The following is a 23,051-nucleotide window of genomic DNA, read 5'->3' as shown; positions in this document are numbered from 1 at the left end:
CTTGGCGACTCCGCTGAGGACCTTAGAGAGTCAAGCCATTAATTAATTAGAAATTATCCCAAGTTCAAATTTAATAAAACTTTTAATTACTCCTTATTTTGTAAATATTGTAATTCGTAAATAATCTTGATTAATTGTAAATATTTTACTTCCACAATTTGTAAATAACCCTAATTGATTAAAAATATTTTGTTTCCTAATTTTTTTTGAATATTAATTGTAGATATTTCGTTTCCAAATATTTTGAATAAAGCATATTAATTTTAGATATTGTGAATAAGCATATTAATTATAGATATTGTGTATACTAATCATAAATATTTTGTTTCCTTATTTTTTGTTTCCAAATTTTTTTTGAATAAACATATTAATTGCATATATTGTGTTTCCTTATCTTTCGAATATATGTATTAATCGTAGATATCTTGTTTCCATATTGTTTATAGCATATGAATAAATGTGGGGATAGCGAGATTAGGTTAAATTTTAATGCACACACTTTCACGCTCTATACCCGAGCTTTCCTTACTAGGATTAGATAGGAATGTAATAGCGTTTGTCCCCACGTGGCAGGGCTTGTGGGGACCCGCGAACCACTCCACTCAGTTTAAACTTTGTCCAAACCCCTTTTGGGTGAGGATGGAGGTTAGATTGGGAACCTTTGTATATAGGGATTAGATCTTACCCACACGTACTTGTCTATAATCTTCCCTAACTAGGATAGAGCCATGAAGAACCCTATATATACGTACCTACCCTAGGTTGGGACAGGAGTCACATCCTTCTCCATGTATAATGTGTTGTATATATGTTGTGAGATACTTTGTATTATACCGTGTATTTGATATCAATTTAGACATGCATCCTACTTTGTCAATATTCTGAAAAAGCCCAATAATGAGACCAAGGCCCATCCTTTCAAAACATGAAGCACTTGGCCCAAGTATTTTAAAATATGGGTCGGCCCAATCCTTTTCAAATAACTCGGGCCCAATTTTTTGAGAAATAACAAGTATAGGCCCAACATTTTCCTAAGCAAAAACTCGGCCCAGGCCTGATTTTCAAAAAAAAAAAAGGGGGTTAAACCCAAATTTCAAAAATGGGCTTAGGTCCTATTACCTAAAAATTCGGCCCAACCCTTTTCAAATAACTTGGGCTTAATTCTTTAAAAACAAACCCAGGCCCGACCTTTTCCTAAGTAAAAACTCGGCCCAAGCCTGATTTTCAAAAAGGTTAAAACCCAGATTTCAAAAGTGGGCTTCGGCCCTATTGTCTAAAAATATGGGCTAACATTTTTCTAAGCAATCCAATCCCAAGTCCTTTTAAAACTAGGGTCTGATCCCATCATGAAATATATTGAAGCCCATATTTTAAGATACTTGAGGACCAAGTGCACACTAAAGTCCACAAGCCCGTATTGAACAAATCCAGTGGGTTGACTAACTTGGGTCAACCCCAACCTCAGATCATAAGTTGACCCTTCATGGAATCTGAGGTACATGGACTGTCATTAAGGAAAAGAATGATTGAGGGAAGAATGGAATTGAAATTGTGGCCCATCAATGATTATCTTAATCTTGAAATCTCTCATTGGTGGGACTTTTCCTAGAATGCTGACAAAGTAGTTGGTTAGGTTACATTGCATCCATGCATTCATGCATAATTTCACATATAATCATGCACGATAGGTCACATGCATGGTCATATCTCTATTTGTATGTGTAATTGCACTAGTTACGTCCATGCACAAACATACATTGCATCCATGCATTCATGCATAATTTCACACGTAATCATGCACGATAGGTCACATGCATGTTCATATCTCTATTTGTATGAGTAATTGCACCAGTTACATCCATGCACAAACATTCATGGCATCCATGCATTCATGCATAATTTCACACGTAATCATACACGATAGGTCATATGCATGTTCATATCTCTATTTGTATGAGTAATTGCACTAGTTACATCCATGCACAAACATTCATGGCATCCATGCATTCATGCATAATTTCACACGCATAGCCATGCATGATAGGTTGCATACATGTTAATATCCCTATTGTTATATATTTGTGCACTAGGTACACCCATGCATAAACACCCATTGCATAACATAATCATTCCATGTTTAATTTCATAACCACGCATGCATAGTCATATCTAATGAGTCGGTAATCATATCCCCATTTTTCTGTAAAACTAGTGTACCAAGGTGGTGAAATCAAGATCCAGTATTTCAAAAGCAGGCGAAACAGAACGGTCCCTATACATCCTTTTTTTAGGTTCCTGGAAAAGGGTTAGACTTATGTGGAAGGATCTAGAAGGTCAGATAAGCTCTCCCGCACCGAATCATGAATATGTCCATCAAGATGTGCAAAAGATTAAGGATCAAATGGAGAAGGTAGCCCCCTTGTGGAGCAAAACTACACAGCATCCAAAGCAGGCAGTTGAAAACAAGCCTTCATTCAAACCACGATCGATGGAGTCGTTGTCTGGTCTAGGTTTAAGCCTGCACACATTTATCCTAGCAACTCAGGACTTGAGACCCCAACCGGTGAGCGATGTCCAAGTTCCGCCCTTTATCTATCCTGATATTCAAGAAGAGAGAATAGCTTAAGAAAGGGGCAAAGAGCAGATACCTCATCAAGAAATGAATCATAAGAATGAAGTTTGGGAAGAACAGCTGCAAACTATGCAAAAAGCAAACATGTCTGGTTCATCGGATGCTTTCAATTCTTGTCTGATGTCGAATTTGATCTTACCCCCAAAGCTCAAAGTCCCAAATTTTACATTGTTTAGTGGGTCCGAATGTCCACTAGCTCACTTGGGGATGTACTTACAGAAGATGGTTGCGCATCGTGGTGATGATGATATGCTTATCCAGTGTTTCCAAGATAGCTTGACTGGGGAAGCCCTAAGATGGTATAACCGAGTAAAGATCCACACATGGGAGGATTTAACTCGCGCCTTTATCGCTCAGTACAACAATGATATAGCTTCAGAAAAGCAAACTTTACGAAATGTGGAGAAGAAGGCAAGTAGGTACTCTCATGATCAAGAAGAAATGACAACACAGAGTTATCCTCGGGTGGAAAAAGGAAAAACAATTTGTTCATGTGATGACTTTGTCAAAGATCAAGGTGTTGACAACCAAATCAGAGGTATTTCTCAGAATTTGGCTTGCTTGAGGATCACCAGAAAGCAGGTTAAGGAAGAGTTCAAAATAAAAGGAGTGCAATATATAAGGCCAAGACAAAGTTCTTCGAAAGGGGTTGAAGAAAGGAAAAAAAGGTGGGCAAGTAACGTAATACCTAGGGGTGCAAGACAGCACATGGATTCCTTCAGTCCTTCACAAACTTTGGAGCAACGTAACTTACAAATACCAAGGATGCCTCCGAAGGAAAAGAAAAGAAAGGAAATTCAGCCTATCCCGATGACCAATGTAGAGTTATTCCCACAGTTGGTCGAAAGGCATTTAGTTGCACCAACACCAGTAATGTTGATACAGCCCCCTTACCCAAGGTGGTACAACTCAAATTCTCGATGCGAATATCATGCTGGGACAATAGGCCATTCGATTGAGAAATGTTGGACCTTTAAGTATAAAGTGCAATCATTGAGAGATGTTGGATGGATAGCCTTCGATGATAAGCAGCCAGAAGTCCAGAGTGATCCCTTACCCAATCACGGGGAAAGAAATGGTTTAATATGTTGTACGAAGGACTGGGAGTCGGGCGCACAGCCAAAAAGAAAGAAAGAAAAAAAACTTGCGGCTGCTTCTTCTTCTTCATCTTCTTCTCCTTCCATGGTCCACAGACCACCATCTTCTTCTCTCATTCTCTTTCTCACGACCACCATCACCAGCCCTTGCTCACACACGGCAACCCACAGCCATCCTCCACGCCTCTGCAGCAGTCCTGCTACCAGCATCCACCAACCCCAGCCACGGCTACGTCCACACCCAGCCATCATCTTGGCCGAACCAAGAGCTTGCAGACCACCCCCTGTTCCATCTGTTACAAGAGTCCCGAACACCACCACAGCAGTTCCAGCTACCTGAAAGCCTGTCTTCGCCGTCTCCCTCATCATACCAACCCCGCCAACATCATCAACGTCACCGTCTTCAAGTACCGGCAACGACGGAACCACGCACCACCCTCTGCTCCGGCCAACCATTACCGAGACCTCCCTCTGCAACTTCCCTCCAGTCACCGACGCTTCCAGCCGGACCTACCGTCTACTTCAGCGCTCTGCAACTTTCCCTCCAGCCACCGTCGCTCCCTGCTCCAGCCTTCCGGCAACCCCCCTCTGTAAGACCCACCATCCTCACACACGGAACCCATGCACGCTGTTCCTCACACACAATGCATATATATATTTATATATTTATTTGTGTTAATATATATATATATATATATATATATATATATATATATATATACACGTATATATTGGTTTTGTTTGGGGTTTTAATATGTAAAGTTTAACTGTTTTATATATTTGCATCTGTATGTATATATTATATTGACCATATTAGCATTATTATTCGTATATTATTGGTAGTAATATCATTATTATTTATATATTATGTTATTAGGTTGTTTTGTATATCATTATTAATGATGTTGTTAGATTGTTCGTATATTACCATTAATAATATTATTGTATGATTTGCATAATATTTCTAATATTGTTATCACATCATAGGTGTATTGTTATTATTAGTATTATATGATTTATATATCACTATTAGTAATATTATTATATAGTTGGTTTATTAATATTAGCATTGGCATTATATTAATTAGTATTAGTATTACGTAATTTGTATATTATTATTAATTATATGATTGCGTTATTCTTATGTTACTGGTTTGTATATTACTATTAGTAAAATTACGGCGTGGTTTGGATGTTATTATTATATTAATTATCATATTGATTTTATTAGTATTAAAGTTCTATTGTTTGCATATGGTTGGTATTATTATTATGTGGATTGTTTTATTATTGTTATATGCTATTATTGGGTTTATTATGTATAGATTGTTTCATTATTATGTTTAGGTTTATATAGTTGATTTGCATATTTTATATTTTGGTTACGGTTGGCATGTTGATATATCTAGTAATATTGTGTTTAGTATTTTAGTGTATTTAGCATGTTAGTTTTAAGGTATGTTCAATATTATAATGGATATTACATATTATATATTTATTACTATCATATTTGTAGTATTTTAATGTACACAATATCATTTATCTTGATAACCTTAGTATTTTGAGATTATGTTATTATTAAAATTGCTGCCTTACTACTATATATTCTTAACATTGTATATCATGTTTTGATTTATTGTATTCTCATATTTTGATTTATTGTATCTTGATGTACTTTTAGGATTGAAATTGCTTCCATATAAATTATGTACTTAGGGTTTTGGTCATTATTGTACTCACTTTGTATTTAATATTTGTATAGTTAGGGTTGTGTATTAATTTTGGCAACCATTTTGTATTTATTATTTTCAGCAATACCTTGTTTCCATAATTTCATTATTTGTGCATAGGTTTCCATGTTTTAATTTGAATTTTGGTTTATCTTTTTTATCAATTATTTCCATATGGGTGTAAAGGTATTTATAGGATATTAGGGGTGTATACCATTAGGAAGATTATTATTATTACCTTTTATTTATAGTGTATTATTATTATTATTATCATGTGTGAAATTATTATGTTACCATTATGATATGTATTTATTGTTAATATGTGCGTATTAATATTATTTGTTATTGTGGGATTACTACTATTAATATTAATATTATTATTATTATTATCATTAGTACCATTATTATTATTTTTACTATTGTTATTTATTATTATTATTATTATTGTTATTATTATGTTCATTATTATAATGATTATTATTATTTTATTTTATTATATATATATATAGATATTTTATTATTTATTAATATTTTTGATTTTTATAATCCCTATGATTTTATTGCGAGGGTATGCGAGGGTATGAGCCTTCGGGCATTACGTACCCTAAGCTCTAAGGGAATATATGTATATATTTATGTATTTATTTATTTTTCATAGGTATTTATAAATTCACAAAAAGGAGTAATTTAAAGATTTATTAGATTAACTTAGGGATAATTTCAAATTAATTAGGTACCGTTCGTAAGAATGCGTGCGTAGGGGGTGCTCGTACCTTCCCCTCGCGTAACCGAACTCCCGAGCCTAACTCTAGTAACATAGACCGATTCTACCCCTAACGGGGTAGTAATCACGTGTTCTAACCGCACTAAAGGTTAGTGGCGACTCCGACATTTTCCATGATTTTTCCATGAAAATATTAAAATTGATTTTTAATTTCGCCGCCCGGTGCACACGCGTTCCCGAGACGCCGCGACAACCTACTCTATGGAGCAACTTTGTCGAGCAGGTTTTGCCAAGTGCTTTATGGAGCAATCCTGCCAAGCAGATTTTGCCGAGCTGCTTATTTAAGCAGTTTTACTGAGCAGGTTCTGCCGAGCTGCTTTATGGAGCAACTTTGACGAGCAGGTTCTGCCGAGAGCGCTGTGAAGCGATTCTGCCAAGTAGATTTTGCCAAGCTACTTCTTTGAGCAGTTTTGCCGAGCAGGTTCTACTAAGCTGCTCTATGGAGCAATTTTGCCAAGCAGGTTTTGCCGAGCAGCAACTGTTGAGCTGCTCTCTATAGCAACTTTGCTGAGCAGGTTCTGCTGAACTGCTTTACGAAGCAATTCTACAGAGCAGGTTCTACCGAACTATTCTCTAGGGAAATTTTATCGAGCAAGTGCTTCCGAGCTAAACTCTAGAGCAATTTTTTTCGAGCAGGCTCTACCGAGCTGCTCTATAGGGAAATTTTGCCGAGCTGCTCTCTTGGACACCTTTTAATGAGTTGTTATATGAGAGATTTGTGCTGAGCTGGCATTTTGGGCATTTTTGCCGAGCAGGCTCTGCCAAGCTGCTCTATGGGGAAATTCTGCCAAGCTGCTCTCTTGGGCACCTTTTAACGAGAATGATTCGTGCTCATTTGTTGGGCTTGATGGCCTCACGAGCCGTGCTCATTAGTTCGGTCTGTTTCTCCTAATGAGTCGTGCTCATTTGTTGGGCTTGATGGCCTCATGAGTAGTGCTCATCAGCTGGACCGTTTCGCCTAATGAGTCGTGCTCATTTGCTGGGCTGTTGTTGGCCTTACGAGTCATGCTCATCAGTTGGGCCGTTTCACCTATTGAGCTGTCAACATTTGTGGGGTGTCTGTCTAGCAGGCTCGATTGGGCTTCCCCTATCTGATGAGATGTTCTCATTTATGGAGGTGTCAGTCTGATGTTTTTTTTGAAGTGACATTGTAGTCCCTCTGCGACGTCGTCCTCCCTGCAAAAGTGTAGTAAATGCATGTTTAAATCAATGTACCTTTGGAAGTCACGAATTCTTGGTGTTTGCGTCACGTCAGCATGCATACTGGGATTTTTCATATGTACGAAAATTTTTTGTATCTTTTTACCTCAAGACGCAATCCCTTTTCTGTAGCTAATCCCTCTTAAGATTCTCACTCTCTCGGGGATCCGTGCATGTTTTTCTCTATAAAGGCAGGGGAACCCTTCATTCGCTTCTTATCTCACTCAAAGAGGTTCCTTATTTTCATTAGGTACGCTCTCCCTCAGCCCCTCTCCTTGTTGTGTTTCTCTGATTTTGTGTGTGAATTGCATGTTTGTTTTGTTGTTCTTCATGTTCTTTACTGTTCTTGTTAGAACTTTGCTTGTTTAATCTGTTTGTGTATAGTAGCTTTCCTGTTTTCACGCCAAGTTTATCCGTTTGATTTTTTTTGGCATCTTGTCTTCCTTGTTTTTGTGAGAGGCTCACCTGTTTGATCTGTTTTGATATCGTGATGGAGTCTTCCTTGCACCCGGTGAGAGATCTGACCACTGTAAGGAGCGCTCGATGTGACCTGACTTCTTTTGACATACAAAATGTTCGATACTTTTTTGCCGTTCCCTCAAACATTACTACTAGGCTGCCCACCAGCTCAGAATCAGCCCTTGATCCGAGCTCCAACGAGTTTTGCTTGTACACTGACTATTTGGACCTAGGTCTTAGACTTCCTTTTCTCCCTTTATTTCTGACGTACTACGTTTTTACTAAATAGCCCCTTCATAACTTGTCCCGAACTCCTACCTTTCTCTCGCCTTTTTTGCCGTTCTCCTGCTCAGACTAGGTCATCAGCCTACGGTGCCTCTTTTTCGAAGTGGCTTCCAGATGCAGACGCACTCTGTAGAGAAGGAGTTGTATTATTTCAACTCTTTGTCAGGTTATAAAATTTTTACTTCGGGCAGCTCTTCCATATACAATTGGAAGTCCCAATACTTCTTTGCCTCCAGAGAGTTGAAGTATACAGGCTCTCGCGTTTGGTCTTCTCCTTTGGATGGTGACATTATTCTTTCCTTTATTTATTTACTTTATATGCAGAACCTGAGTGTGGGCTATCCAAATGCTCACTTGTTTCGTCTTATTTTCTAGCTCAGGTGCACCATATCCTTCCGAGGCTCTCTCCCAGTGAGCAAGCCATCTTGAAAGAACTACGAGCCCTTGGTCAGTAGGGGATTGTCCCTCATGAAGAGCTGCTCAAGGAGTGAGTCCTTGTGCAGTGGGGTATCAGCCTCGTTTCACCAAGTCTTGTCTTGCCTTTGATTTCTATATATATATTCAACTACTTCCGCTGTTGTTGGTGTTTTTATTCCCTCTTATACTTTTACAGCTATGGATTTTAACAAATACGAATATCTCATTGGGGAAGCCAAGAAGCAAAAAGCGAGTAGGACTAGGAAGAAAAGAAAGGATCTTGAAGGAGAGTCAAATTAGAGGGACGCGACCACTGTAGGTGATAGTGAGGCCCCTGTTGGGGAGAACATTGCAGCACCGCCTCCCCTGATCCCTACAGCTTATAATAAAGTAATTTTTCATAAGCCAACCTGTTTTACTTCCGCCCTACGCCAAGCAGTCCATGTGGAAGATTTTGTGCAGACCCAGTGCTCTCTTCCCGATGTCCTTTCGGCGAAGATCCGACATACCTCCTATTAGGTATCTATTTTGTACTTTTTGACTGTGCTTTTTTTTTTTTTTTGTTAACCTGTTCTCCCTCTGTCTGTTCTTAGCTCGTGATGATGACCTTGGCACAAGAAGAGAAGGTTGCTAAGATGTACCGGCAGACCTTGGATGCTCAGGAAAAATATGTGGTTGCTCAAAACGAACTCCGTGATGCCGAGTCCCGTGAATGGGCCCTTTAGGTAGAAATCAAATGGATCCGTAGGGAGGAAATACCTGCTGCTACCACCGCCACTGCTGCTGATGCTTCCTGAGCTGCAGTAAGGGAGTACAAGGACTCTTCAAGGTTCGTTATGGACACCGCCAAGACTTATCGAGTGGGGTTTAGGTGGTGCCGAGAGCAAGTGAAGACTAGGCACCCTGACCTTCCCTTGGATGGTGTGTGTTCACACGGGTATGGACGTGAGAGTCTTGCCTCCATAGAGGAGATGGATGAGGAGGATGAAGGGGAGGAAGAGCAAAGCAAGCTAATTTGCTGAAACTTCATTTGTAATTTTGCTCAACTTTATTGACATAGTACAATTGCTGTGATTGGAACTTTTATCACTACATTGTATGAAATGCTCAAGAATAATATTTTTTTTTAACATGTCAGAGTTCCACGTATTATTAATCTTCTTTCCTCCTATATCCTCCATTTTGTATGTCCGTGGTTTTATCTCTGCTGTAACTCGATATGGACCCTCCTAGTTCGGCTTTAGCTTGTGCGAACCTGCCTCTTATGGGCCGTTTTGCATCTTCGTGAGGACCAAGTCTTTGGGCTGGAAGTTTCACACTCTTACGCGAGTGTTGTAGTATTTCTTCACCCTTTGTTGGTATGCCATGATTTTTATGTTGGCCTGATCCTATCTCTCTTCCAGCAAGCCTATTTCCACCTGAGCTCCTCATTGTTGTTTTGCTCATCAAAGTATTGCCTTCGCCAAGAGGGGATCCCTATTCCTGCGAGGATGACTGCTTCTACACCAAAAGCGAGCATAAATGGGGTTTCCCTTGTCGCTGCTCATTGGGTTGTGTGGTATGCCTAGATGATGGAGGGGGGTTCCTTTGTCTACCCACCTTGCATAGATTCAAGCTGCGTCCTCAAGCTGTATAGTATCGTACAGTTTATATTTTCCATCTGTCCATTGCTCTGGGGTGTGCCAGTGACGCAAAAAGGAGTTTAATGGATAGGTCCGAATAGAATTTTTTGAAGCGCTCATTGTTGAACTGTCTTCTATGGTCAGTGATTATGGCCCAGGAAATTCCGAATAGGCAAACCACCGATGTCTAGATGAATTGTGTGATGTTTCACTCCATTATGTGGGTAAGGGCTTTGACCTCTACCCACTTAGTAAAGTAATCAATTGCCACCAACAAGAATTTCCTTTGACCAGTTGCCGAAGGCAAAGGTCCCAAGATATTTATTTCCCACTGGGCGAAAGGACAAGGACTGGTCAGAGGGGAGAGGGGATTGGACGGCACGTGTGGTATTCCTGCGCACCGCTAGCACTTGTCACATCATTTGATGAGCTTGACCGCATCCTTCTTCATTATGGGCCAGTAAAATCCTTGTCATAAGGCTTTGTGGGCTAGGGCCCTGTTGGCTAGATGGTTTCCACATACCCCTTCATGGATTTACTCTCCTTCTTCTTTACTTAGGCAACAAAGGTACGGTAACGTTAAAGATCGTCTGTACAGCTCCTGGTTTATTAGTGTGTATCTCGCTGCCTTCTTTCTCACCTTGAGAGACTCCTTGTTATACCCTGGTAGGGATCCATCGCGGAGGTATTGCAATAGAGGCGCCCTCTAGTCCCCCTCGTTGATTTCAGAATCTATCAAGTTAACACTGCACTCCTCGTATGAGGGTTTTTCGACACGCTTTAGGTAAATAGCATCCCTCCATTCCGAGCTGGTTGCTGAGGCCAATTTCACGAGCCCATCAGCCTTGGTATTCTCAGCCCTTGGAACACGCTTTATATCGAAATGAATGAATGCCCTTGTGTATTCTTGGGCCTTGCCAGATACTTCTTCATTTTCTGATCCCTAGCCTTAAATTATCCTTTCACTTGCTCTACCACCAACTCGAAATCACTTGAAACCTTTATCTGTGCTACCCCTAGTGCTTCTGCCAGGCGTAAACCTGCTAACAAAGCTTCGTACTCAGCGTCATTGTTCGTTGCTGAGAACTATAGCTTTAGTGCATAAAGAGTCTCAGTACCATCCAGTGTCGTGAGGATAAATCCTTCTCCTCCTCTTGCTGTGTTTGATGACCCGTCAACGTGTAGTGTCCATACATTTAACCTTCCTGTTACTTCGAGGGGTTTTTCAGCTGCAAAATCGGCGAGCACCTGGGCCTTGACAGCAAGCCTTGCCAGGTATTGTATGTCAAACTCACCTAATTCAATGGACCACTTCGTCATCATTCCCGAACTCTCTTGCCGCTAAAGAATTTGCCTCAGTGGTAGGTTGGTCAGCATAATTATCTTGTGGGCCTAAAAGTAGGGCCTTAATTTTCGTGTGGCACAGATGATGGAGAAAGCTGCCTTTTAAGCCGTACTATAATTATTTTTTGCTCCACTCAGCACCTTAATAGTGTAGTATATGGGTTGGTGCTGTCTACCTTCTTCCTGGACTAGGACTGAGCTGATCGCATTTGCTATTGAAGTTATATATAAGTAGAGGTCTTCCCCTGTTTTCGCCTTCGTTAATAGAGGTGGGGAGCCGAGGTATTGCTTAAGCTTTTCGAAGGCTTTGCTTTGCTCTTCCCCCCATTTGAATCCTCCTTTCTTCCTTATCACTTTAAAAAAAGGTATGCCTTTGTCCCTTGAGCAGGAGACAAACCTGCTAAAGGAGGCTATCCTTCCTGTTAAGACCTAGATCTCCTTCTTTGTCCGTCGAGCCTCCATTCCTAGCAGTGCTCTTATTTTATCTGGGTTAGCTTCTATACCTCTGTGCATCACCATAAAACCAAGAAATTTTCCTGCTGAATTGCCAAACACACACTTTGATGGGTTTAGTTTTATTTAGTTCCTACACAAAAGTTCAAACATCTCCCTCAAATCTTTGCAGTGCTTCCTTGCTTTTAAGCTTTTTACCACCATGTCATCTACGTATGCCTCCATAGTTTTTCCGAGCTAATCTTTGAATATCCTGTTCACCAACCTCTGGTACGTGACCCCTGTGTTTTTTAATTTGAAGGGCATCACTCAGTAATAGTATAGCCCCCTCTCAGTGATAAAATATTTTTTCTCTTTATCAGCTCGATGCATTGGGATTTGATTGTATCTTGAGGAGGCATCCATAAAGCTGAGAAGTTCGTGCCGGGAGGTCGAATCCACTAGTTGATCGATTCGGGGGAAAGGGAAGCTATCTTTCAGACATGCCTTATTTAGATCTGTGAAGTCTATGTAGGTGCACCATTTTACCTTCGACTTCCTCACCAGAACCATGTTGCTTAGCCATTCTGGATAGTTCACCTCGCTAACGAAGTTGCCTTGCACCAGCTTGGTTGTCTTCTCATCAATTACCTTGATTCTCTCCATGGCGAAACTTCTTTTCTTCTGTTTCGCAGGTCGGTGATTGGGGTCAACCTGCAACCTGTGTTCTATGATGGTAGGATCAATGCCCGGGATGTCTTCGACCGATCAGGTGAACATGTTCGCAAATTCATTCAGCAGGTCTCTTAGCTCGGCTCTCAAGGTGTCAGGTAGGCGGCTCCTGATCTGTATGCATCTCTTTTGGTGGCCATTTAGAGGTACGCTCGCGATGTCTTCATCCACTGTGCTAATTTGGGGGTATTCCCCCTTACTTCTAATTCTTCCACAGTTAAGGTTTCTCTTGCCTTCATCTTCCCTTTCAGTGCCATTACGTAGCAGTTTCGAGCTGCTGTTTGATCTCCCTTGACCACCCCTGTCCCGTTTGGCGTAGGGAATTTCATCTTGAGGTGGTATGTCGATGTTACAGCCCGAACTGCATTAAGCAAATGGTGGTCCAATATGATATTATATACCGAAGGTCGGTCGACCACCATGAACTCTATTAGTGAAGTAACTTGTTGCGGGGTCGTCCCTATTATCACTGGTAGTATGATTGTCCCGATGGGATGAACTACGTCTCCACCAAACCCAATTAGAGGGGTTGAGATTGGTTTGAGTCAGTCTTTACCCATCTTCATTCCTTCAAGTACTGACCAGAACATAATGTTTTCCGAGCTCCTGTTATCTATCAATACGCGTTTAACTTTGTAGTTCGCCACCAACAGGGAGAGTACCAGTGCGTTTTCGTGTGGTTGTTGTACTCCTTCTTCGTCTCCGTTGTAAAAGATGATATCATCATCTTGTTTGTTCCTTTTGCTACTTGCTTCTCCTCTCTATGTTGAGAGCACTTGTTTAGTGTACCTTTTGCAAGCACCTCCGCTATCTCCTCCACTAGCCAATCCTCTGAAGATCACCGTGATTTACCCTATGACCCGTTCTTCCTTCTCATTCGCATTGGGTCTCCTTTGCTCGTGAGGTTCCCTTTGTGGATCTTCTTTCTTTATAAACCTTGACAGGTATCCCATTTTTATCAAGGCTTCGATCTCATTCTTCAACTGAATACATTCCTCTGTGTTGTGCTCATGATCCCTGTGGAATTGACAAAACTTGGACATGTTTCGTTTATGTAAAAGGGTTCGCATAGGTTCAGGCCACGAGACATAGTCCTTCTTCCATATCTGCATCAGTACTTCAGAACGCGATACATTTAGGGGTGTATAGGTGGGGAACTTACTGGATTGCCCCCTCACCTTAGGGCTGGTGAGCAGCATACTAGTCTCCTGTCTCTTCATAGATCTAGAGGATTCTCCTGTTTCCCGACTATTACTTTTTCTTTTCAGCTCAATGCGATTTCTCCTAGTGTCGATCATTTCTTCCAGGTTGATATAATTTTGTGCTCGGGCCATCAATTCTCCCATGTCAACTGGAGGCTTCTTCCCTAAGGAGTATAGGAAGCTTCCGGGTTGAAGGGTTGTGGTCAGAGTTTCCAAAACCACTCCCATGTTTAGGTTGTGGATCTCTAGGGTCGCGGCATTGAAGTGATGCACGAATTTCTTTAGCATCTCCCTCTCTCCCTGGACCATGATCATTAGGTGGGCTATTGTTTTAATGATCCTCCGACTGCTGAGGAAGTGGTTAGTGAACAACTCTACCATCTCCAAGAAGGAGCCAATCGATTCAGGTCGTAGGGTCCGGTACCAATCTCTAACACTACCTTTAAGGGTTGCTGCAAAAGCTTGGCACATAATGACATCAAAAGTGCCTTGCAGCTGCATCAACACCCCGAAGGTATATAAGTGGTCGATTGGATCGGAGAGACCTTTGTACCTTTCAAAAGTGGGCATCTTGAATCTGCTTGGCAGTGGGACCTCCATCACTTCTCTGGTGAACGGCGGCTCCAAGGACCTTAGAGATGCTTCCCCATAGAAGAGGTTGGTCTTGCCTTCTTTTATCATTTTTTTCTATCTGATCAATTTTCATAATCCTTTCCTCCAGCTCCGAGGACCCTTTTTGGTTGATATCTACGCTATTTACGTCTTCTACCTTCTTGGTAAGGAAGGTTTTATCCTCGCTCTCCTTCGGTTCATCTGCTTTTTTGGGTGGATCGGGACTCACCTGTTGTTGATGGAGGATATGCCCTTCTTGACTCTTTTGCTGTAAGAGTAGGTTGAACATATCCTTTATTTTCTTTTGGAAGGCAAGAAACTCTTCTCTGGTGACTCTTGAAGGTTCTGTAGGTGTGAAGTGGATGGACTGGGGAGACTCTTTTCCGATAGGGCCAGAGCTAAAGCTGTGAGTGGTTGGCATTTTTATTTTTTTGAACCATTAGAGATTGAAAGCAATATGAGTTCCTCTCTGATGTAGTTCCCACAGATGGCGCCAATTGTTGCAGGATAAATTTGGTGATGATCAATGAAACTGCTCCCAGATTTTCGATGACCTGAACAGAATAAAAGCAAAAAAGGCTTGGAGGAACCGGGGTGTACTCCGAGGGATCACTCCGATGCCTAAGTAAGAGGAATGCTCTAGAGAGGTTGAAAGCAATAGTAGAATGGGTGATATCACTTACCTTGGCCTCTTCCCCGTGTCTCTTCTTATAGGGGCTGGTGTTGACCCTTGGGTTGATTCGTCTTTATGGCGCGGGGGCATGAATCGCTCCTGGTCATAAAGTGTTTAGGTGCATCACTTCGCCTACTTAAGTCACCAATGTGGATATTTCCTCTTCTTTATTGGTAAGGAGATGATTGCTCTCATCAGAAGGTTTGACTTTGGGGGGGTGAGGACTAGGTGTTGACTCACTCTGATTTGCTGATATATTTTGGGCAAATCAATTATACATGTGGATGCCTATCTTGAGAATAGGTTATAACTTTTGGTATGCCCACATAATGATTCATTATTGAATTGAGCTTTAAGATGCCAATATAATCTTTGCCTATATAAGGACATGTTTTACAACCAAAATGCATATAAAAAGATGATTAGCAACATTTAGCTCCTAAAGAACTAGACTGCTGAATTTCTATAGTTCCAAATTTCTTTACTTTAGTTTTCTATAATTATCTATTTATTTCATTTACAACACATTATCAGCATGATCTTGTCTCTAATGGTATAGTAGAATCTTTTAAGTTTCGTTGGTATTATTCCAAGGTAAGAATCTTTTTTTTTTTTTTTGTCAAACTATATTTATGTGTTAACTATATCTCTTATCTTGAATATGTGAACTTAAATTTTTTTATGTTGAAATATATGTGAGAATAAAATTTTCATTTTAATATTTACCTAACTTTGAATTTTTATTTGTTTTTCAAAGTGACTTTATGATGTCAAACCTCACAAAACTTGAATTCATTACCTTTGATATTTCTGGAAGAAATAGTTGGAATTGGTGTATTCCCAAGAGGGGGTGAATCGGGTATTTAAAAATTTCTCCTCCTAAGTTTATCCAAATTAGTAGTATTACGCAACCTAGGGTCTTTCTATGCAATTATAAACCTAATCATTCACAATACTAAATCACAAATATTCAAATGCTAAAATTTAAATTGCAAAAATTAAAAGCAGGCACAAGAAATGTTATCGAGGTTTGACCAATACTGCCTACATCCCCGCCTCTAGCTCGCAAGCCCGAGGATTCCACTACAGCTCACTTAACAGGTGGAGCGGCATTGGTTACAACCAAGTCAAATTATCAGGGCTGATCTCAACCTTTACATACTTTCCTTACGAGGAGGAGAAGACCCTAACAACCGATCCTTACGGGTTAGATCAAACCCCCTTAGGCCACGCCTGGAATACAACAGACAATTTGAACTTATGTACAATTTTAATGCTTATAAATACGAGCAGATTTGTACCGATACAGCACAGTATAATCAATGCACTCACCGATGATAAAGATTTAATGCTTAAGTGAGATTTTCAACTATATCTCTCAATCAAATAAAATATATGATAATGTGAGAGATGCTAATATCTATACGATCCTTGATCCAAACGTATAATGCACTCTAAATATTCATCAAAGAAATCAAGACGCAATATAATTTCTACCTCAAATATATTTCACCAATGAAGTGTAGGTAGTGATTTAGCTTCTAAAATAATTTTCGATAATCACACAAGAAGCTCTTGAGTCTTGCAATGAATTTGAAAAGACACAAGCAATAAAAGGTTTTTCCCAAAGCAAAATGTGTATCAATCAAAATATGGGAAGAACTTTAAGAAAATACTCTCAAAAGAATTTTAAAATAGGTAGTATATGAGAGTGATGATTCTTCAAACAAAGATTTGAAGCACACAATAAAATCAAAGCAATCTCCTTTTAATCTTGCAATTAATTTGCAAGTAAGGAGAACAACAAAAATGATACTCTCTAAAAAATGATTTTATCAAAAGGAGTTTGAGAGAGTAGAACAAATAAGCTTGCGAAATGAGGAGTATAAGCAAATAGGTGTATAAAAAATTTGAGAGAGTTTTTTTCCCTAATATATTTGCTAATCTTGGCTTAATCTTGCAAATGAGGTCATATACATAGACAAGCCAAAAATTTTGACCGTTGGGGCCATCAGGGGAATTATTATAATTGTTTGTTTTATATGAGTTTAATAAAAATAACCCTGATTTACCCTAATTAACTCGCTATAAATTTTGGCCAACCCTAGAGTTTTGGTCGACCACATTTTAAGTTTGGTTGGCTACATTTATAAGTTCAGTCGATCGAGCCACTTTTTAACTATGGAATACAACCGACCGATTCAGGGCGATTTTGGAACCCTTCGAGGTTCGGTCGACTATATATGAGTTTCGTCTGCTGATCAACCAGTTTGATCGACCCAACCATAATTGAACTGAAAGTTCGGTTGGCTGAACCGTTGAGTGTCAGACACGAGCGAGTTCGGTTGACTGAGGAAGATATGTGAAAAAACTGTTCGGTTGACTGAAGCCTGGTCAAACCGTTGACCCCTGAGAGGTTTGGTCGACTGAGCTGAATATACACAGCTAGGTTCGATCGACCGAGTGACTTATCAATTATTTATTTAGGTCTTGATTTTGAATATTAATTTCCCCTAATAGCATATATGAAAAATGAGGATTTTCCTAAGTGCAAGTGCAAGGACCTAAGGTCTTTTCTAAGGTCAAGGCATTTTAACTTAGCCTTAAAAACCTGGCGTTAGTCAACCCTAAAGTCTATCTACGGTCATCTTGAGCATTGCAATCCTATCATGCAAGTGATGTCATTATTACAAACCATATATTACAGACCCGAATGAATAATATAAAATACAAATACAAATGAAAACACTTTTGGGCTTCATTTTCTTCGAGTCTCCATATGACGTTGCCCAATCATGCTAAATTGATCCTACACACAAACTCAATGCACATGTAAGATACTTTGTATTTGTCATAATCAAAACGAGATAAGACTTAAAAAGTCAACATAAATTATCCACCATGGGTACTTGATGTTGAGATTCAGCTTAATGTTATGAATCTTGGTAGTACAATTGAAGAAGGAAATCAAGCATCCCTGCAGGATTGTGCAAAGGCAATGATTTTCCTTCGACACTATTTACATGGAGAATTGAAAATTGAGTACCTTACTATTAAGGATCCATTAGTCTTTTAGAACAACTTGAAGGAGAGATATGAACACCAAAAAACGGTAATTCTTCCAAAAACTCGATATGATTGGATACACTTGCGACTGCAAGATTTTAAAACTGTAAGTGAATATAATTCAGTCTTGTTTAAAATTAGCTCTCAATTGAAGTTATATGGAGAAAAAATTACTGATGATGATATGTTAGAAAAAACATATTAGACTTTTCATGCCCTAAGTGTGCTCTTGCAGCAACAATATCGAGAGCGTAGATTTACAAAATATTCTGAGCTAATTTCTTATTTACTGGTGGCTGAACAAAATAACGAGTTGTTGTTGAAAAATCATTAATCTCATCCAATTGGGTCAACACCATTCCCTGAAGTGAATGTGGCTTTTTCTCAAGGTCGTGGATGAGGTCGTGGTGGTAAAAGGGGTTGTCGTAGGAAAAATTGTTGGACTTATGATGATCATCCTTCAAAGTTTGAATGCAAAGGTATTGAAAAGACTAAAAGAAAATGGGCAAAGAATAAAGAAAATTCTGAACAAAATAACAAAGTGTAAAATAATGATAATATTTGATATAGGTGTGGAACAAAAGGTCATTGGTCTCGAATATGTCACACTCCTAAACACCTAATTGACCTTTACAAGGTATCGTTAAAAGGAAAAGGAAAAAATGCTGAAGTAAATTTGTCTGAACCCATTGATGCTAAGTATGAGTCTCCTTTGGATGTTGATTTTGATGTTTCTAATTTTTTGAGAATCCTAGTGGCAAAATTGATAATTTGATTGGGGATGGAAATGTCTACTATTAAATTATCTTCATGTTTATGTTATTTTGAAAAAATTAATTTATGTAATTTTTAAAAATTTTACATATAATATGTTTGGTAATATTTTGTTATCATTATTAATTCTTAAATTTTATTTTTCATTTACTTGACCATACAAAATAAACTTGATAAAATGGAAGATGACATGTGTTTGGAGGATAGTGACACGACTCACACAATTCTTTGTGTTAAAAAATATTTCTTGCAATTAACATTAGCTGAAATTAATGTTAATACGATATTTGGCTCTGCAAATGTAATAGAGGACTCTAGAAGAGTTCATATTATGTTTCTAAATGGGACAAAATTATATATTAATGATGCATTGTATTCTAGTATATCCTGAAGAAATCTACTAAATTTTAAAGATATACGTCTCAATGGATATCATGTTGAAACCAAAAATGGAGATATGGAATATCTTTTAATTACATCTACAATTTCAAACTAGAAGATCGTATTGGAAAAATTTTCAAGTTTTTCATCTGGCATATATTTCACAAAAATAAGGATGGTTGAATCAAATTTTATGCATCGGTGTGAGAGGGCACTACAAAGTGCCTTCTCAATTTCTATCTATCTGCACTAATTGCTCTGACTACTCTCTGTGCTAATTGCTCTAACTACTCTTCTATGCTAAATTGCTCTAACTCTCTCTTGACTTCTCTCTGCTAATTTCTCAATCTGCTTCCATTTTTCTCTTTCTTGATTTCTCACAGCTAGTTTCTCTATCTCTCTAATGCTCTACCCTTTTTTTATTCCCTTTCCTCTTTAATGCTCTACCCCTTTTTCTCCCGATTCTCTCTCTACTAATTTCTCTATCCTCTCTGTGTTAGCCCTTTCTCTTTCTAATCGCTCCCTTTGATTTCTCTCTAATGCTTTGCTACCCCCCCCCCCTTTGCCCTGTGCAAGACTCCCTATTTATAGGGAGTTTGGGCAATTCATTTGCCACCTAATCAGTTCCCCACAGAAAAATTTGTTTCAATAATGTGCCCTTTCATTCCCGCGATTCAGTTTGTGGGGACTCTGGCAGGGAATATTTTAACAGTTGTCATTCTCTTCATTGTGCACGTGTGAATTTTCTTTTATTTATTTATTTTTCTGAATTTCATTTATCGATTATAACCTACTGACCCTTTATTTGGTGTATAGGGCCTCCAAATGCTGCAAACAAGCTTCTGAAGACTTTGAACTGATTTTATTTTGTATTTCATTTGTCTTTCATGTATTTCTTGCACTTCCCTGTATGTATTTCATGTATTTTTCTTTGTATTCGCCTGCATTTTTGGTATTTCTTTGTATGTATTTCATGTATTTTGCTTTGTATTTCTTTGTATTCAGTATCTGCTCCTGTATTTGCACATTTTGTATTTTTTTGCTGCATGTATCTGCACTGTATCTAGGGCACGTGCTTCCCCCACTCTCTATTAATAAAAAATGTGATTTCAAGCATGTATTCCAATTTTGACTGAAACCCCATATCAAAGTTGACCAGTCTCACACAAGAACTAACCAGCAACAAAATCTGACCCTAAGTTCTCGAAAATAAATGGACCTAGACTTAACTTAAACAAAAGGACTTGAAAATAAAAAGAGCTCGAACATGAGGGACTCGATTTTAAGGGACAAGATACTTAATTAAAAGGCCTCCATTTTGGATTTCTAAAACCATCAAACTCAATTTTAAAATTTACAAAAACCACTTTAAAAGACTTGCTCTAAACAAACTTAAGAAGACTCAATCTAAAATACCCGGGGCTCTATTAAAAAATATCTGAACTCCTTTTGGGAATAGAAGAACTTATTTTTGAAAAGGACTCGATTAAAATGAAACCAAGAATCGATTTGAAAATGCCAGGGATCAATTTAGAAATACCAAGACTCTCTTATCAAAACTCAGGACTCGATCTGATTTTTCAAAGAGGATCTTTCAATTCTCAGGATTTAAAGTTAACTTTTATTGTGCCGATTCTTCCCAAAATGGCCTGGTTAAAACTTGGGCATCTACACAAGTTAATATTTCTTTATACTTATGCTTCAATTAAATAATCAACCACAATGACTTAACCTCAGCCAATCATACCTGAATTTAGATATCAATTCTTGTCTTACTTTTCATTCAATAACATAAACCAATAGCCAACTTAGTCACTTGATTCAAAAAAAATAAAATCTCAGTATTTGGAAAATTTCCCAATGAATTTAAAAACATACACACAGATTATAAGGTGCCAAAATTAAGGAGATAGGGAAGAAGAGTGAGCACTAGATTTTTTACAAGGTTTGGCTTATTGCCTACATCCTTGCCTCAAGAAACTCGTTGTGAACATTTCCTTTACCACTTCGTTCAATAGGTGAAGTAACCCTCTAGGTAGGTGGATACCCCTCTCTAATGAGAATACTCTCTCACTAGGCAATGGTTCAACAACCCTGAACCATCAAAGTTTGCAAAAACAACAATACAAAATTCGTACAAGAAAATCACTCTCAGCAGAGCAGAATTTGTACAAGTTTAAAGCACAATATATTTCAGATAATCAATATCATATTGAAGCTCATAAGAAATCTAAAGAATTATGATTGTAAGATGAAGATTTAAGAAGGACGAATCAGAATTTCAGCAAAAGCTCACAACAAATTTTCAGAGAGTTTAGTAAGAGTATGAAACGAATTTGAATTGTATGTGTAAGTATTGGGTGCCATAGTTTGTGAAAAAGTAATCTTTGTATAGAGTAGGAAACTTTCTTACCGTTTTCCCCAAGTTTGGAAACTCAAACATTCAAATTTGGAAAGAAAATCCGCATTATTAGAAGTTTAAAACATAGACTTCAGTCCCCTGATCCATAAGGTCAGTCGCCTAAACTTATTCAAAATAGCACATCAGAATAGGTCGTAGCATTTCAGTCGCTTAATCTCGAGGGTTCAGTCGTTTGATCCTATTCTGCTTCTTATTAACATTGATAGTAGCATATCAGTCTTCTGACCACTAACTACATAGTGTTTTTCACATTTTGTTTCCAAAACTTGTTTTTGTTAACTTTGAAAATGTATATTAGACCTTACAAAAATATTTTCCATGTTCTAAATCAGGTCTCTAGTTCCAAAATGAATCCTAAGAGCTTCAAATACAATATTGACCTTAGAAGTACTTACATAAGACTTTAACAATATAAATGCTAATAAAGTCTTAAGTCTTTATGTCGCTTCAACAATTGTCCGAGCTTTAATTAACTCTTCAATACGCCTTATATCCCTCATGACTTGTAGTTTTAAGTCTAAACTTCAATCAATCTCTCCCTTTTTGATGATGACAAATAAGGAGCAAAATGAGAAAGCCTTAATAAGGCTCCCCCTCACAATAAGATTGCCCTTAACAAGTCATTACATGAATATTAACAATTTCAAAGCTCATGTCAGAGTTTTAAACTAGCACATATTAAGCTAGCATGTATTACTCCCCCTGAATGTAAAATTTATTTAAACAATATTCAATGTGATGTTCAGTACATTCATAAGAGAAATACATTCCATAAAAAAATATATATATCTGCATTCACTCATGATTTCAACATGTATCAAAGCTAACATCATGTATCAAAGCTAATATGTATGTATCAAAGCTAACATGTATTATTTCAATAAATATTCAGCATGACTATGCAACATATATCTCATGAATATTCAACATTCAGTATGACTATGCAACATATATCTCATGAATATTCAACATACAGTATGTCATTTTGCTATAACTACTCCCCATTTTGACATCAACAAAAAGGAATAAATGAAAAAATATCATGCAAAACCTCAAAGGACTAATAATCAGCATTTAATTCCCAAATACAAAGTCCAATATATAGCATGCAAGTCTCAAATATCCAGTAATTCAGAAATATGTTTATCAAGATATCCAATAATCAGCACGCAAAGAATACACAAGGA

At 38.3% G+C, this 23,051-nt stretch overlaps 1 protein-coding gene across 1 annotated transcript; it reads right to left on the bottom strand.

Annotated features, from left to right (window-relative positions):
• Positions 1-12,770: 12,770 nt before the first annotated feature.
• On the bottom strand, positions 12,771-14,617 carry LOC131147775 (uncharacterized). The gene is made up of 2 exons (XM_058097340.1): positions 13,587-14,617; positions 12,771-13,095 (listed from the first exon to the last, which is right to left on the bottom strand). The coding sequence occupies exons 1-2, from the start codon at positions 14,615-14,617 to the stop codon at positions 12,771-12,773; spliced, it is 1,356 nt and encodes a 451-aa protein (XP_057953323.1).
• Positions 14,618-23,051: the final 8,434 nt, after the last annotated feature.

The sequence above is a fragment of the Malania oleifera genome, chromosome 1 (assembly GCF_029873635.1).
Source record: "Malania oleifera isolate guangnan ecotype guangnan chromosome 1, ASM2987363v1, whole genome shotgun sequence".
Classification (NCBI taxonomy): domain Eukaryota; kingdom Viridiplantae; phylum Streptophyta; class Magnoliopsida; order Santalales; family Ximeniaceae; genus Malania; species Malania oleifera.
This window is presented reverse-complemented; position numbering and strand designations above follow the sequence as displayed.